The 15,960-nt window shown below is 49.1% G+C and overlaps 1 protein-coding gene across 3 annotated transcripts in view; it reads right to left on the reverse strand.

Annotated features, from left to right (window-relative positions):
* Window positions 1–15,960, reverse strand: part of XRCC1 (X-ray repair cross complementing 1) — a 35,808-nt gene that overhangs the window by 16,254 nt on the left and 3,594 nt on the right. For all 3 annotated transcript variants that reach the window (XM_055146358.1, XM_055146357.1, XM_055146359.1), the window contains 6 exons: window positions 7,310–7,420; window positions 1,812–1,970; window positions 744–818; window positions 542–647; window positions 296–411; window positions 101–221 (listed from right to left, as the gene is read on the reverse strand). In XM_055146358.1, coding sequence (XP_055002333.1) covers window positions 101–221; window positions 296–411; window positions 542–647; window positions 744–818; window positions 1,812–1,970; window positions 7,310–7,420 — 688 coding nt within the window. The remainder of the gene's footprint in view (window positions 1–100; window positions 222–295; window positions 412–541; window positions 648–743; window positions 819–1,811; window positions 1,971–7,309; window positions 7,421–15,960) is intronic.

A 15,960-nucleotide genomic window follows, 5' to 3' on the forward strand; every position in this document is an offset into this window, starting at 1 on the left:
GCCAAAGAGTAGACTGAGTCAGTGCTACAGGACTATGCCAAGCCCCGCCCCTCCTGCCCCAGGACCAGAGCTCTGGGAACAAGGGAGCTGCTGAGCTCACATTTGGGTTTCTTGGGTGCAAGTGCGGAGGGTGCAGGAGGTGCAGCTGATGGCTTGCTGGTGGGCTTCCTTTCTTCCTGGTTCAAATCCAGTTTCCTCTTTTTTTTGGGAGACTCCTGAGGCTGGAGGGGAGGGATAAGCTGAGGCGCTGGGCTTCTCTCCCCCTTCTCCACCCCACCTGCAGCCCGGATCTCACCTTGGAGGTGCTGCCAACTGCCGTGGAGGCCAGAGAGGCTGAGGAAGAGGGGCTTGAGGCCTGGAGTGTGGCAGCTGCGTAGCTGGGGCCTGCGGGGTCCGTGGCTGTGGCTGCAGCTACAGAGGGGAACGGGGGCTTAGGGTAGGAGGGTGGGGCCCTCAGGCCCTTCAGCTAGGTTCATGGGACAGATTGTAGTTCCAGCTCCTTCTCCCTCTGCCCCAGGCGCCCCGCGTCCATGGTGCTCACTTGGGGCTGTCTTGTTGATGCGGCTGAAGAAGAGTGCTCCGGGTCGCAGGGAGTTGGCACCCTCATCCTCTTCCTTCACACGGAACTGGCCGAGCTTGGTCACCTTCTAGGGTCCAGCAAGAGGTGAGCAGGGGGAGGGCTGTTGGCAGGTGCGGGAGAGGAGGCAGGAAGAAAGTTCTGCAGGAGGGTGGGTGGTGCTTACCTGGGGGGAGGCCTCTGGCTCATCTTTGTCTGGGGGGCTGTGAAACCGCACAAAACTCAGGCCATAGGGGGAGTCCTGGGAAGGGAGGGTAGGGAGTCAGGGAGTCCAGCCAAGGATTCACGGCTGGTCCCCAGCCCCTCATGGAAAGAAACCCCTTCCTGGTTCTCTCTTCTGGGACATATACCCAGGGAGAGATGCCGATGACAATCACATCAAACTGACCCTGAGCCTCCCACCTGGTCAGACCAGACTCCAAATCCTTTGTTGCACCAGTTCCACTGGCCTAAGCAGCTGTCAGAGGCTGCTGGGGGGTCCAAATGAATCCACTTCCACACACCCAAGATCCTGCCTAGGGAGCAGGTGCCAAGTGCTCCTTCTGGAACACCATGCTCGTTCTTCCCTGCCAATGGCTACAGAACCCAAAGAACGAAGGATACAGGCCCTGTGTGAGCAGAAAACCTGAGACTACTCCTGGGTGGGAAGTATATCCCACCCATCATGACATACTGGAGGCTCATTGTCACCATAACTCAGCACCCTAACTCACAGTAACCCCATCAGGATCAGGAAATTGAACGGAGATCAGGGCTGGAGCCATAATAGAACAGGGAGGGCGTTTGCCTTTGACGTGTCCAACCTGGGTTCAATTTCCTGGCATCCCATCTGGTCCCCCAAGCACCGCCAGGAGTAATTCCTGAGTGCAGAGCCAGGAGTAACCCCTGAGTATCGCTGGGTATGACCCAGAAAGTCAGAAAAAAAATAAATAAATAAAAACAGACCAAGGAGGTGAAGCCACTGGCTCCAGGTCTCATGACTGGAAGTAGTGTCACGGTGATTTTGAATCCAGTGGTCTGTCTCAGTACAGTCAGTACAAAGCCTTTTCTACAAACTCATCCTCCCCCTCCTCAGATGCCCTCCCGGAAACAAACCAGAACAAAGTGTCATATGGGGAAGACTGCAAAACCACTTCCAGCACCTCTTGCCTCAGCCTCACCTCCTGCAGGGATCAACCATGCAGCCCTCCCAAGCCCCTCTCTCCAGGAGCATGGCCCTCTCCCAGCTGCCCACCTTGCTGTATGGCTGGCTGCAAACAATTTTGACACGGTCCCACCGCTTCTCAGCTGCAGCCCGCACCAACTTGTCGGGTCCAAAAATGCGAACTCGGTTGAGGTTCGAGCCACTGCGACTCTCAGAAGGGGACATGAAAGATGATGTGACCAGAAGGACCTGGAAGAAAGCACAGGGAAGGATGAGAAGCTGGCATCTGTGCATGCCTCCCAACTCAAACCTGTCTCAAAATGCCAAGAAAGAATTGAAAAAAAAAAAAAAAAGAATGACACCTACCAGGGGCAGGGGAGAAGAGAGGGGCCTGAGAAGCTCACTCACACAGCACTGTACTTCAACATTTCTAGACTGTTGTTTCTGAGCCTCCTCTGGCCCCATGGGGATTCTTTTTGCTTTTGCTTTTTGTTTTGGGGCCATACCGGGGGATGCTCAGGGGTTACTCCTGGCCCTGCCCTCAGGAATCACTCCTGGTAGTACTTGGGGACCATATGGGATACCGGGTATCAAACCCAGGCCAACTCTGTACAAAGTGCCCTCCCCACTCTATTATCTCTCCAGCCACAGGGATTCTTATACCTCCAGATCTGAACAATTCTCTAAATTTTTCCACAATGGGGCAGACAACTCAATCAGGGAAGCACGTGCTAGGTATTAGCACATGCTAGAGATTAGACAGGGTCTAATCTCTGGCACCACCCCACCCCACCCTCTGCACTATGTGATATGCCTCTGTAAGCAGATAAAATTACTTTTAAAAAGCTCTTCTCCCCACTCAGCCCTATAACGGGTCATGTGCCCAAGGAACCCTGGCAACAGGATGTTCACAAAGCCTGCACCGTCTTCAGGCCCCTAGTCAGGAGCAGGGGAGGGGATCAGAGTGCAGAAACAAGAACGAGTTCAAGGGGGTCCAAAGTTGCACCTGATATTCAGTGGCTGTGTCTCAGACCAAGCCCATGCTAAGGGACACCCCCAGCTCACAGACCAAAGGGGAGCACATGTCAGTAACTGCTATTTAAGGGGCTGGAACGATAGCACAGCGGGTAGGGCATTTGCCTTGCACACGACCAACCCTGGTTCGATTCCCAGCATCCCATATGGTCCCCTGAGCACTGCCAGGAGTTAATTCCTGAGTGCATGAGCCAGGAGTAACCCCTGAGCATTGCTGGGTGTGACCCAAAATGCCAAAAAAAAAAGAACTGCTATTTAAGACTCTGCCAACAGAGGGCGCTGGAGAAAAGGAAACGGGAAAGGGCTGGAAGCCAAAGGAGGGAAGAGAGGGCTCCTTCTCTGGCAGCACCCCTCCAGTTTTTGTTTGTTTATTTTGGGGGGCACACTCAGCGATGCTCAGGAATTACTCCTGGCTCTGTGCTCAGGAATTACTCCTGACGGGACTCAGGGGACCATATGGAATGCAGGGGATCAAACCCAGGTGGGCTGCGTGAAAGGCAAGTAGAGTTGTGAGAGCTGTGAGGGCTATGAGAGCTCCTCCCTGCATTAGTTTCTTTAACCTAGCAACTGTGGCCCACGTTAGGAGGTAGATTTTCCTCTAAATATATTACCCTCCGAGTCAATGTAAAGAGAGTCACAATGGATATCAAACTTTTGATTATCCAATGCTGTCTTTAAAGTTCAAGAACTAAACCTTCAGGAGCTGGAGTGACAGTACAGAGGTAGATAGCACCCTTGACAGGAGGCACCAGCTGAGAGGATTACCAAGTAACACCGGGTGTGACCCCAAAACAAAACACAAAAAAAATCTTGACTATACTGAATTAATCCTTTCGCAGATGTATCTTATAAAATGTGGGACAAAAGGACAAGCTGCTTTGTAGAAGACATTACATTAGGGGGTCAGAGCAATAGTACAGTGGGTAGGGTGTTCACCGTGCACGTGGTCGACCAGAGTTCGATCCCCAGCATCCCATATGGTCCCCAGAGCACCACCAGGAGTAATTCCTGAGTGCAGCCCCAGTAATAACTCCTGAGCATTGCCAGATGTGATTGAAAAAGCCAAAATATAAATTTAAAAAAAACCAGCAAAGTTAGTTATTACAGTATGTGCCTTATACTTGATTCGCAGGTAACAATGACACAAAATACACCAGTCTTACCCTTTGTCCTTTGCCTCTTGGTTCTTTTGGCCCCATCTGTTCTCTGGATAAAGCCAAAAATTATAAGCTCCCAAGTATTAGTCTTTTTGTTGTTGCTGTTATTGTTGTTTTTGGGTCACACACAGTGGTGCCCAGGACTAACTCCTGACTCTGAGCTCAGGGGTCACTCCTGGCTTAGGGGCCCATATAGAATGCCGAAGGATTGAACCCAGGTCAGTTGTGTGCAAGGCAAGTGCCCTTCCCGCTGTCCTATCACTCCAGCCCATCCCAAGTGTTAGTCTGAGTTCGGTTTAAACAGAAACCTGAGAATGCAGCAGAAGCTTCACCAAAAAGTAATGACTGACTTCCTACAAAATGGTAATGGCACTGAAATGGAAAGAACTAGTTCCTGGACGAGGGAACCAAGAAGACATGATGAATGGGATACTGGATTTTCTGCTATAAAAAATGCAGGGACTAGAGCAATAGTATAGATAGGAGGTTTGCCTCGCACACAGTCAACCAGGTTTGATCCCCGCATCCCATATGGTCATCCAATCTCACCAGGACTGATTTCTGAGCACAGAGCTGGGAGTAACCCCTGAACATCAGCAGGTGTGACCCAAAAACATAAAAAGAAAAAACACACACAGGGCTGGAGCAATAGTATGGTGGGAGGGCATTTGCCTTTCATACAGCCAACCCGGGTTCAATCCCCGGCATCCCATATGGTCCCCAAAGCACTGCCTGGAGTAATTCCTGAGTGCAGAACCAAGAGTAACCGAAGAGCATCGCCAGGTGTGACCCAAAAAGAAAAAAAGAAAAATCCAGGGAGACCAGAGAGATAATACAGGGGGTAAGTATTTGCCTTACGTGCAGCCAACCCAGGTTCGATATGGTTTCCTGAGTCTGCCAGGAGTGATCCCTGAGCACAGAGTTAGGAGTAGGCCCTAAGTTTGCTGAGTATGGCCCCAAAACCAAAAGAAATTACAGAAAGAAAATCCAGGGCCAGGGACATGACTCAATGAGTTGAACACATGCACTGGGCCCTGGATTTAACCATTGGCACCATAGAGGCCTCTGAGTACTCAGTCAGGTATAGTCTCTGAACCCCATCAGAATGGCTCCCAAATGAAAAACAACAAAGGTCTTGGGCTGGAAAGACAGTACAGGGATGAAGGCACTTGTCTTAAACACAGCTGACCTTGGTTCAATCCCCGGCACTGCATACAGTTCCCCAAGCACTGCCAGGAGTGATCCTCGGGCACTGACAAGTATAACTCAAATACCCCCACACCCCCGAAAAAAGGCCATTTAGGGAAAATGAAGGAAATCAGAATGAGGTCTGAGATCCAAAGACACTATTCCAAAGCGAATTTCTTCAGTTTGACGATGGTACTGAGACTATGTGAGAAAATGTCTGTTTTTATAACGGAATCTGTAGGGATAAAGGGGCATCATGAATATAAGCTATTTCCAGCTCAGTGAAAAAATAAGTACATATGTGTTAACATTTGGGAAAAAGAAGTGAAGAGGAAAAAAGTGAAGAATCCTACTTTAGCAACTCTCCTGTGGTTCTGAAATAAAGTTAGTGATATGATAGCTTTATAATTATACGGAAATAAATGCAAAGGTTCTAAAATAGCCAAAAGAATCTTGAAGACTAAAGTTGCAAGCCCAACATAATCTGATTTTAATATTCACTATTACAACTGTGTTATTAGCATCAAGAAATCCTTATCAGGGCCAGGGGTACAGTTCAAGCGGTGGAGTACATGCCTTGCATGTGGCAAGGGCCTAGGTTTGATCACCAGCATTGCAAAGCCCCCTGAGCACCTCTGTATGTAGCTTGGTGACCCAAGAACTACCAGGAGCAGTCCAGATGCCCTCCAAGCACTTTGGGCCTGAACACCAGAGGCATGTGCTGGCCGTGTATGACCCCTATAAAATTAAGAACAAAAATAATAATAAAATAATAACAGGGCTAGGAATGTGGCTCAGTGATATAGCACATGCCTCATATGAGGCCCTGGATTTTATCCCTGGCACAATAATGAACAAATAAAAATATAAAGCTCTAGAAGAAAATATTAGAGATGATGATAAGCAGAATAATTCTCCCCCACTCCTGACAAGTGCCCACCTTCTAATGCCTGGAACCTGTGACTAAGGCAAATTTTGCATAAAGGAGGTAGGGAGATCACCCTGGGTTATTTATCCAGGGGGACCTAAAACAATCATGGGTCTTTATTGGAAAAGGAAAGCCAAAGAGTCTGCCTGGTAGGTGAAGGTGGAAGCCCTGTGATTGGTGACTCTGAAGGTGGGACAAAGCCAAGAAACACAGGTGGCTCTAAAGCTGAACAGATGAAAAGATGGATTGGCTCCTGGAGCCTTTAGGGGGAATGCCACCAAGCCAAGACCTTGATTCTAGCACTAACAGACTGATGTTAAAGTCTGATCTCCAAAATTGTAATATAAGGAACTGGTTGTTTTAAGCCATTGCATGCGGCAGATCCAGGGCACTGAATATGGCTCCCCCTAAGTACCCCAGGATCATTCCAGGGCACAGGGCCAGAAGTAGCCCCTGAGCACCATCGGGTGTGAACTCCTATGGCCCCCAAAATACTGACCTCTGGGGCTGGAGCAATAGCACAGTGGGTAGGGCGTTTGCCTTGCACGCGGCCGACCCGGGTTCGACTCCCAGCATCCCATATGGTCTGCTGAGCACTGCCGGAGTAATTCCTGAATGCAAAGCCAGGAGTAACCCCTGTGCATTGCTGGGTGTGACCCAAAAAGCAAAAAAAACAAAACAAAACAAAATACTTACCTCTTCAGTGAGACCAGTGCATTTTTATCATATGCAAAATGCAGCCCAGTTAAAAGCAATCTTTGGCTACAAGAACCTACCTTATAGTAAACTGGAACTCTCTTGGTTATACATTTTTTTTTACCCAAACACATGTGGTAGATTAACCGGTTGGCTAACTATGATCTCACCAATGCAGCTCTCATGGATTCAAGCAGTAAAAGAACTGTGCCCACTTTAAACAAACACTGTAGAGCAAAAGGCATTCCTGCAAAATGCTTGGCACTAATGGATGAGAGCGGCCTCCTCGACAGTGGTGAACCGCAGTTTATTGGGACAGCTGAGGGAGCGGCCAGGAGGGCAACCAGGTTAGGGAAGAGCAGTCCTGCTCTCAAGCAAGAACTGAGTCTGAACCAGTCGAGAGTACGTGTTTGTACAATCCGTGTCTCCCCCAGCTAATCTCCTATATTCATGGAGCTCCCCCAGAGGGTGCTGGGCCACGTGACTCTACTCCACAGGGCTGGTACCAGGAGGCACTGGGGGAACAGCCAGGAGGGCACCCTGGATCGGGATCAGCATAGAGCCCATATCAAACCCCAGCTTACCTCGTAATCTTGCTCCCCGGAGCCCCCAGCCGAGCTGCCCACCAGCACCTCCACGAAGGCCGAGCCATCGTTGCCAATGTCCAGGCTGTGTATTTGCTCTTCCTTCTCCAGCTACGGGGACAGAAGACCACAGTCAGTGTCTACTCTGTGTCTGTGCTCTCGGCAGGCCCTCAGTGACAACCCCACCCAGGCTTCTCTGTTTCGGAGTAATGTCAATATCTGTGGCAATGAGGGCCAGGGGTCAAGGGCTGTCACTGAGTCCAATGCATGGGGCATTACCAGGAATCAAAAGCTGGGAAAACATTCATTGGGTGAATGTGTATAACACCCTATCCCTGACAGTACCAAACACATATGTGACCTCCCCAGTAAGACACCTGGATAATACCGAATCTCCCCCACCAAACAATGTCCAGGTGCCTCTGCCAGATGAGCCGATCACACCATGGCCACAAGGGTACAGGAGGGGGCAGGAAGGGGCAGGAGGGTGTCTCCTGGGCAGTGCCTGCAGAGTTACTACAGCTATCATTTTATTCAGACAATCCTGCTGCCTAATGCAGATTTGTCACTCCCACCCTAAGGACACAGGACTCCAAGCCCCTGAGAGGGGCTTCTTTGATTTTTTTTTTCCCTCACCAAGATTCTTGGTCTGGATCCCAGGTCTGCCACACAAGCTTTATGGTCTTGTAACCTAATCTCCCAGAGCCTTAGTTTCCTCATCTGTGAAAGGTGACAGATGTTGGGGCATGTACAACACAGGCAGGAGCCTTGAGAACTACCCCTGCTATTGTGGGGTCTCCAAAGCACTGCTGGGTATGACCCCAAACAATACATCAAAGTAGCTCCTGAACACCTCTCTGGGTGTGTCTCCCAAAACAATAATGTGAAATGAGGATGAAATCATACTGGCACAGCATATGGTAGGTTTCCTACTGCTGTCAGTTGGGAGGCATGCTCTGGCCCTCTGCAAGGACTGTTTGTCAGGGGCCGGAGTGTGGGCTCCGCACACTGAGCGCATGCTTTGCATGTGGGAGGCCCTATAAGAAAAATATCTGGTAGTGAGGTGTGGTGTTGGAATCATATATGCATGAAACTATTATTAACAGCATTATAAATTACAAAACCTTAATAAAAATGGAAAAACAATAATAATGATTATTTGTCAGCAGAAGGAAAGTGCTACTCTAAGGCCTGGGGCTGGAGCGTGGGTGCCTTTACATGCAGCCCGCCCAGCTTCAATTCCCATCATCACATATGGTCCACTGCCCGGAGTGAACCCTGAGCACAGAGCCAGGAGTAAGCTCTGAGATCTGCCATCCCATTAGTTATAGGCACAGCGCGCACCCTGGGGTAAAAGGCACATAGGACCAATCCTGCCTTCCAGTTTGGATCCTCGAATGACAAGTCACTGCAATCCTGAAAAGCAGAGGCCACCCTCCTCCCCTGGCCCGAGCTCACTCACCCAGGCTCTGCCCAGCCCTGCCCGCAAAGCAATCCCAGGGGACAGACAGGAGCCTCTCTTCCTCCCGCACAGAAGGGGAAGATGGTTCCAAGGACCCTCCTCCTGAACAAGGGAAGGGGACACAGAATGGTACCTACCACAAGGCAGCTAGCATCTCAGGGCGCATGGTGCGCCAGTCACGATGCTCATGTCCTCGCTTCACCCCAAGCCACCGGCTGGGTTGTTATTAGCTCTGCTTCACACCAGTTTGTTCAGAGATAGCAGGCTGTTATGTAACTCCCCCAAACTCGAACAGCGGGGAGCCTGAGGTGCTCACCCTCCACACAGTAGGTGTGCTGCAGCCAGAGGGGGTGCAGAGGCTTCCTTGGTACTGAGAACTGGCCTCCTGCCCCTCAGCTGCTCTCTGAGGCTGCCCTGGACACAGGCCAGCATGGTGTGTGGTACTGCACTGGCTCCAAGGCGGTCCCCAAGGCCCTCTGCAACACCTTGCTTGCTCTCTAGCCCCAGTCAGCCTCCAGTCCCAGGAACAGCCAGCTCCTCCCCCAGGACCTTTGTGCCAGCCAGTTGTCTACACCCAAGGGCCCCCACACTCCCTACTCCACCTGAGGAGACTTCCCATCTCCTCATAGGAGCTCCTCTTTCTGTGGCTTGCGCCTGTCTGCCCAACCAAACACTTCGAGTCCTTATGGACAAAGACAATATCTGAGTCATACCCAGTCATGTCCCCCTACTCAGTACAGGGTCTGGCTTATCTCAGCTCTGTGCACTTAGGGCTGTGTGATCCTGGACGCCCATCCCCGGGGCCTGAATTTCCTGATCTGTTAGATGGGACAGTAACAACTTCCACTTCATAGTGCTACTATGAAGACATAGAGGAATACAGCGCAAGAGAGACAGTGCTACAGGTCAGGAGCTTGCCTTGCATACGCTGGCCCAGCTTTGATCCCTGGTACTACTAAAGTCCCCAAACACCTCCAGGAGTGACCTCTGAGCACAGACCCAGGAGTAAGCCCTAAACATGGCTGATGACCCAAAATCCACCTCCCCCTACAACCTCCCCCAAAAAAGAAATATAGGGATAGGCTTTGGCTCAAGTGACAGAGAAAACCATTGGCCCAAGGAACAAATGCCCCAAGCTATAACTATGGTTCTGAGTGGCTTGCCTCTGTCCCCACTTGTTACAAGAGATCATTACATTTCATCATTACAATTCAGATTCTGTGCTTGCCACATCCACTTCCTGCCACTACTGGAACAGATCACCTGCCATGGGCTTAAGTGGATGAAAACAAAACATCTTGGAGGCAGAGAAATAGTACATCAGGTAGGGTGCTGGCCTTGCATTCAGCCAACATGGTTTAAACCCAAGCACCACATACGGCCCACAAGCTCCACCAGGAATGATCCCTGAAAAATTGCTGAGTATAGTCCAACCTCCACACCAAAACACATACACAGACCCTACAGCCAGAGGCGACATCTATTTGTACTTTAAAAGAACAATTCTTGCTGCATACTCAACCACTTCTGTTTCCCTAGAGGTTGACCCACACCCTTGCTGATGGTGCTCATACATTGGGTTTAGGGCTCAGCCAGGATTGCAGGGTCACTGCAGAGGTCACACACACCTGGTGGCAGTACACCAAAGATCAGAGACACTGTTGTGGCCTATCGCATCCCAAATAGTAGAGCCACTGGGATTGCTCTTGAGCATACCTAGGACTGAATTTGTGGTTTTACTGGCCTCATATTTGCAAGACAGGGAGATCTAAGGCCTGGAGAGATAGCAGAGTAGGTAAGGCGCTTGCTTTGCATGTGGTCAACCAGGGTTCAATCCCTGGTTTCCCATATGGTCCTCTGCGTCACTCAATATGGCCCAAAAGTCTGAAACAAAAAAAGATAGGTAGGTTTGCTGCAATCATCTCTCCACCCCACAAAATACACACAAATACTCCCTAATATATGTTTTTTGATACATTAAAAACATTTTCTGGGGCTGGAGTGATAGCACACCCTTGCACGCGGCCGACCCGGGTTCGAATCCCAGCATCCTATATGGTCCCCTGAGCACCGCCAGAGGTAATTCCTGAGTGCATGAGCCAGGAATGACCTCTGTGCATTGCCGGGTGTGACCCAAAAAGAAAAAAAAAATTTTTCCTATTTGGGGACACACATGGTGGTGCTCAAGGCTTACTCCTGACTCTGTACTCATGTGTCATCATTCTTGGTGGTGCTTGGGGAACAATATGTGGTGTGAGGAATCAAACAGGGTCAGTTACATGGAAGGCAAGTAAGTGACTTAACCCCTTGTGAGATCGCTCAGGTCCTTACATTTTTTTCCTCATAAAAATGTTTATACAATGAAACAAACCAAATGCTCATCAGTTTATGAATGGATCTTTATTGGTCAGTACACCCACACATGGAATAGTACTCAGCTGTAAAAGGAGTGAAGTGCTAATCATCGCTCCAACTACAGGGACGAACCTTAAAGATGTGTTGCGTGAAAGAAGCCAGACTTGGGATGAGAGCTGGTACCGGGAGGGGATAAGGTATGTGCCTTGCAAGTGGCCAATGCAGGCTGAAGACCCAGCATAGGGCCCCCTTTTGAGCCAGGCTCAAAAGTCACACACACACTGTAATGATCTAGATTCTATGATCTAGATTCTACAGAGGAAGGGTAGTTCAGTGGTTGCTGAGGTGATGAATATATTCTGTCTGAGACAGTGATGATGACACATATCACTGTCAATCGAGTAAAAACCATGGAATTGGACACTCTCCATAATTACAGTGATGAATCTAATGTTAAGTAAATCGAGGGGGGATATGTCCAATCCAGCAGTGCTTAGCGACTGGTGTTGGAACATGGTACACCTGAAAACCAATCATGCATAACTTTATAATTTTGAACAAACGGTGATTCAATCAAAAATTTGTTTAGCTTTGAAAAAAAAAGTAAAGCATGTAAGTTTTGGCTGATAGAAGGGATCGAGTGCCCCGTGCCTGTTCCACAAGGCAGACTTGGTGTGTACACAATCCCTGAAAGGCAGGCACACAATCCCTGAGAGTGAGACAAAGGAGACATGGAAACCAGCCCAGCGTTTGAGACAGTTGGTAAGATGAGGTTCTACATGACAGTCAACGTCACACGTGGCTTGGGAGAATAAGGTCAAACATTATGCAATGACAGTAGCTCACTTAGAGCTAGTGTTATTTGCAAAGAACCGATGGGAGGATGATGGGGAGCCTGGATGCCTTTCAGAAGTGGGGTGGGGGGAGGGAGGTGTTCATACTTTTAAGTACACAGAACGGCCTGTGAGGGCTAAGAGGCGCAGAAACGCTGACAGGACTGGAGAGATAGCACAGCTTGTAAGACACTTGCTTTGCATGTGACAGATCCAATTTGATCTCCAATACTGCATAGGTCCCCCAAGCACTGCTAGGTGTGATTCCTGAGCGAGTCAGGAGTAGCTCCTAAGCAACCAACCACCTCCCATACATTAAAAAAGTGCTGATGTGGGGGGAGGGCAAGGGGTGTGGTGGGACGGGGTGGAGCTATACTATGATTCTTGGTGGTGGAATATGTGCACTGGTGAAGGGATGGGTGTTCGAGCATTGTATAACTGAGACTTAAACCTCAAAGTCACCATTGAGTCCACATGGTGACTCAATAAAAAATTAAAAAAAAAAAAGTGCTGACAGGGTTATCTCAGGAGGGGGAACTTGGTATCAAAAAGTGGAATCCAAGGGCTTCTTTTGTCTGCTGAATTTTGCAGTATATGCATAATATACATTTGAAAAATAAATTTAAACAAAATCACATTAGTTCTCTTGACACAGGGCCTACCCACATAGAAACAAAAATGCCCCGCTATCGCCCCACCCCAGGTTATGGCTGAAACTCACACAAACCAGGTGGAGTGACAGTGGCCAGACACAAAAGCATGCACTGGGTGAGTCCACTTCGAAGATTCCACACCAGGGCTACATAACACATCGGGTAGGGTACTTACTTGCCTTGCTCTCAGCTGACAGCAATTCAATCCCTGGTACCCTACAAGTCTGCCAGGAATGATCCCTGAGTTCAGAGCCAGGTGTAAGCCCTTAGCACCATCAGGTGTGGCTCCCAAAAATGGGGAAAATAAAAAAGAAGAAAAAAAAGATTCCAAACCAGGCCAAACTAACGTGTGATGTTAAAATTCTGGAGCAGGGCAGGAGAGACGGCACAGAAGGCGAGGCTGGTCTTGCGTGTGGCCAAACCCTCAGTTCCACCTACCAGAGGTCACTCCTGAGCAGAGTCAGGCACAGCTCCTGAGCACCCAGGGATGCGGCCCCAAACAACTCCCCTTGCCCCCAAATAAAAGTCAGGTGCCCGTTCCCTGGGGCGGGCAGGCGGGGGGGGGGGGGTGTGGGGGGGAGGGTGCAGGTGTAGTAGTCAAAGGAGCATCAGGTGAAATCTGGGTGGGAATGGGCACATTAAAGGACACCCTTTCCGGGGACACACTGAACTGCACCCACATTAGAAGATGAAAACAAATTTCAAACGCCACACTGGCAAAGTGAGTGATCAGAAACCCACAGGCAAATGAATAGGGAGTCACGTGCCTGTGTACTGCTGGGCGTTTGTCCTGATGAAACAGCTCCAGAGCAGTGCTGGCTCCCAGCCATCCTCTTCAGCTCTGGAGTGGCCAGCAAAGAGCAGGGGACAGAGCCTCCTGTGGTCACCACAAACAGAAATGGTGTGAGGCTGTCATGTGCCAAGGGTTGAGTCTGGTGTGGTAATAATCAGAGGTTGCACAATATGCTTTGAATGAGAAAATAAAGAGTAATTAAAAAATAAAAAAAAAAAAAAACACAAGAAACTTCTGTCTTGTCACTCACTTCCAAAACACTAAAATGATGAAGCAGAGAAACAGTACAGAAGGTAAGAAGCTTGCCTTGCATGCAGTTCCATCCTCAGACTCACATATGATCCCCTGAGCTGAGTCAGGAATAGCTCATGGGTATAGCCAGGAGTGACCCCTCACCTCTACCCTCCAACCCCATAAACCCCCAAGGACTAAAGTGAGCATTCAGTGAATCTGGAGTGACACCAAAGCTGGCAGATGATGGGGATAAACAATGGCTGCAAAGGCAGCTGAGATAGAGAAGGGATGGCTCGTGACGGGAGATGTGTGCTTAAAGTAGATGAAGGACCAAACATGATGGCCTCTCAGTAACTGTATTGCAAACCATAATGCCCCAAAGTAGAGAGAGAAAAAAGGAAATTATCTGCCATTGAGGCAGGGGGTGGGGTGGGCTTAAGGGATTCTTCGGACAATGGTGGTGGAAAATGTACACTGGTGGGGAGATGGGTGTTCGATCATTGTATGACTAAAACTCAATTGTGAAAGCTTTGTAACTATATCTCATGATGATTTGATAAATAAATAATTAAAATTAAAAAAAAAACAATGGCTGCAAGGCTACTTGCTCCTACATTTATATGAAATGCCATGTCCTACCTGCTGGAAACCACTGGAATTTGCCACATGGAAACCAGAACCTCCATCAGAGTCTGCATGCTGAGAGTCATCCTCTGCCAGCCCATTAAGTCATTGTTTCCTCGTATCCCTCTGGCCAACTCCACCCACCCACAATCCCACCTGGGAGTCTGCATCCTTCTCCAGACACTCCAAGGATTCCCTTTGCACAAACTCCCTTTCTGGGGGCAGCCCCCTGAGACTCACATTTAAATGAAAACCTCTCACCACAGCCTCCTCCCCTTGCTGGGGTATTAGCTTTCCTTCATTTCATTTTCTCTCATGGCCACATCATCTGACAACTGTTTCACTTGAGGATTAGTAGCTCCTTCCCTACAGGTGAAATGCCACTGGCCTGACATAGCTGGTCTGGTGCTATCCCCTGACACACAGTTCAAGTACATAAAACAGTGCATGGCCTATACAAGGTGCTTGATCAACACCTTCACTGAATGAATGAATGAATTCTGGTACCACTAAGCCTCCACGTCCAGACCTTGGGCAGACAATTTCCATACTTCTCTGCTGTCTCTAGATACTGCCGTAACAAAGTCCCAAAAACACATCAAACCTGGACACCTCAAATTAATACATAAACTTCTCGGGGGGAAAGGGGGCGCTTTCCTACCTTGACAACAGCTGCCTCTCCCCCTCAGCTGCCCCAGCCAGGGGACCCAGTGCCTGGTGCTGGCCCCTCTGGTTTCCTCACCCTCCGAGTTCTATCTCTTTTGCCTCCTTTTTGCTGCCAATGCCACTAACTATAGACCAAAATGCCATTTTTCCTGCAGTCACCTAATCATAAGGGAGTCCCACAGGATTATCACCCAGCAATAAACACCAGGATCCCTCCCTTTACACAAACAACCACATGTTGACAGAACACCTCTGTAGACATTATGTCACAAAGTTTTCATAATAACTCAAGGCTGAGATGATCCCCAATGAACAAATGAGAAAAGAACTTCAGGGAAATGTAACGATTTGCCTAAGGTGACAGAGTGAGTAAGAGGGAGAGCTGGGGACTTGAATTTAGGTCCCAAGACTAAATAGTCAGTGACTGTATCTCCCTCAAGTTTACAGCATTGTCTCTAGGCAAGTTGCATAACTTTGCTAGGCCTCAGTTTCCTCATCTATAAAATGGGGGTAATAATAGACTTTAGGTCATGGGGTTTTTATGAGGATTCAATGAGCTAATCCATGAAGCGTTCAGAACAGTGCCTAGTTGTCCCAATGAATAAGGGTTAGCTTTCATTATCCTTACTATATTAGGGACTGAGGAGATGTTCAGACTCCTAAAGTCTGAGCTAGGGAGATGGTTCAATGGACTAGAGCATATGCTCTGCTGGCAGGAGCACCAGGTTCAAACCACCACATGGTCCACTAGCACACTAGAAGGAATCTCTAAGAACCTACTGGTGCCAGGTGAGGCCCAAAGTAACAAAAAAAGGAGATAGGTCGGGCGCAGGGCATTGGCCTTACACACAGCTGATTCTGATTCTATCACCAGCACCTCACGTGATCTCCTGAGCAATGCTAGTCCGGAGTGACCCCCAAGCACAGAGCTAGGAGTAAGCCCTGAGTACCGCCGGGTATAGCTCCCAAACCAAAAAACAAAACACCACATAAATACTGTGAGACATGAGGCTGACACCCAAGGACAGTAG

The sequence above is a fragment of the Sorex araneus genome, chromosome 8 (genome assembly GCF_027595985.1).
Source record: "Sorex araneus isolate mSorAra2 chromosome 8, mSorAra2.pri, whole genome shotgun sequence".
NCBI lineage: Eukaryota > Metazoa > Chordata > Mammalia > Eulipotyphla > Soricidae > Sorex > Sorex araneus.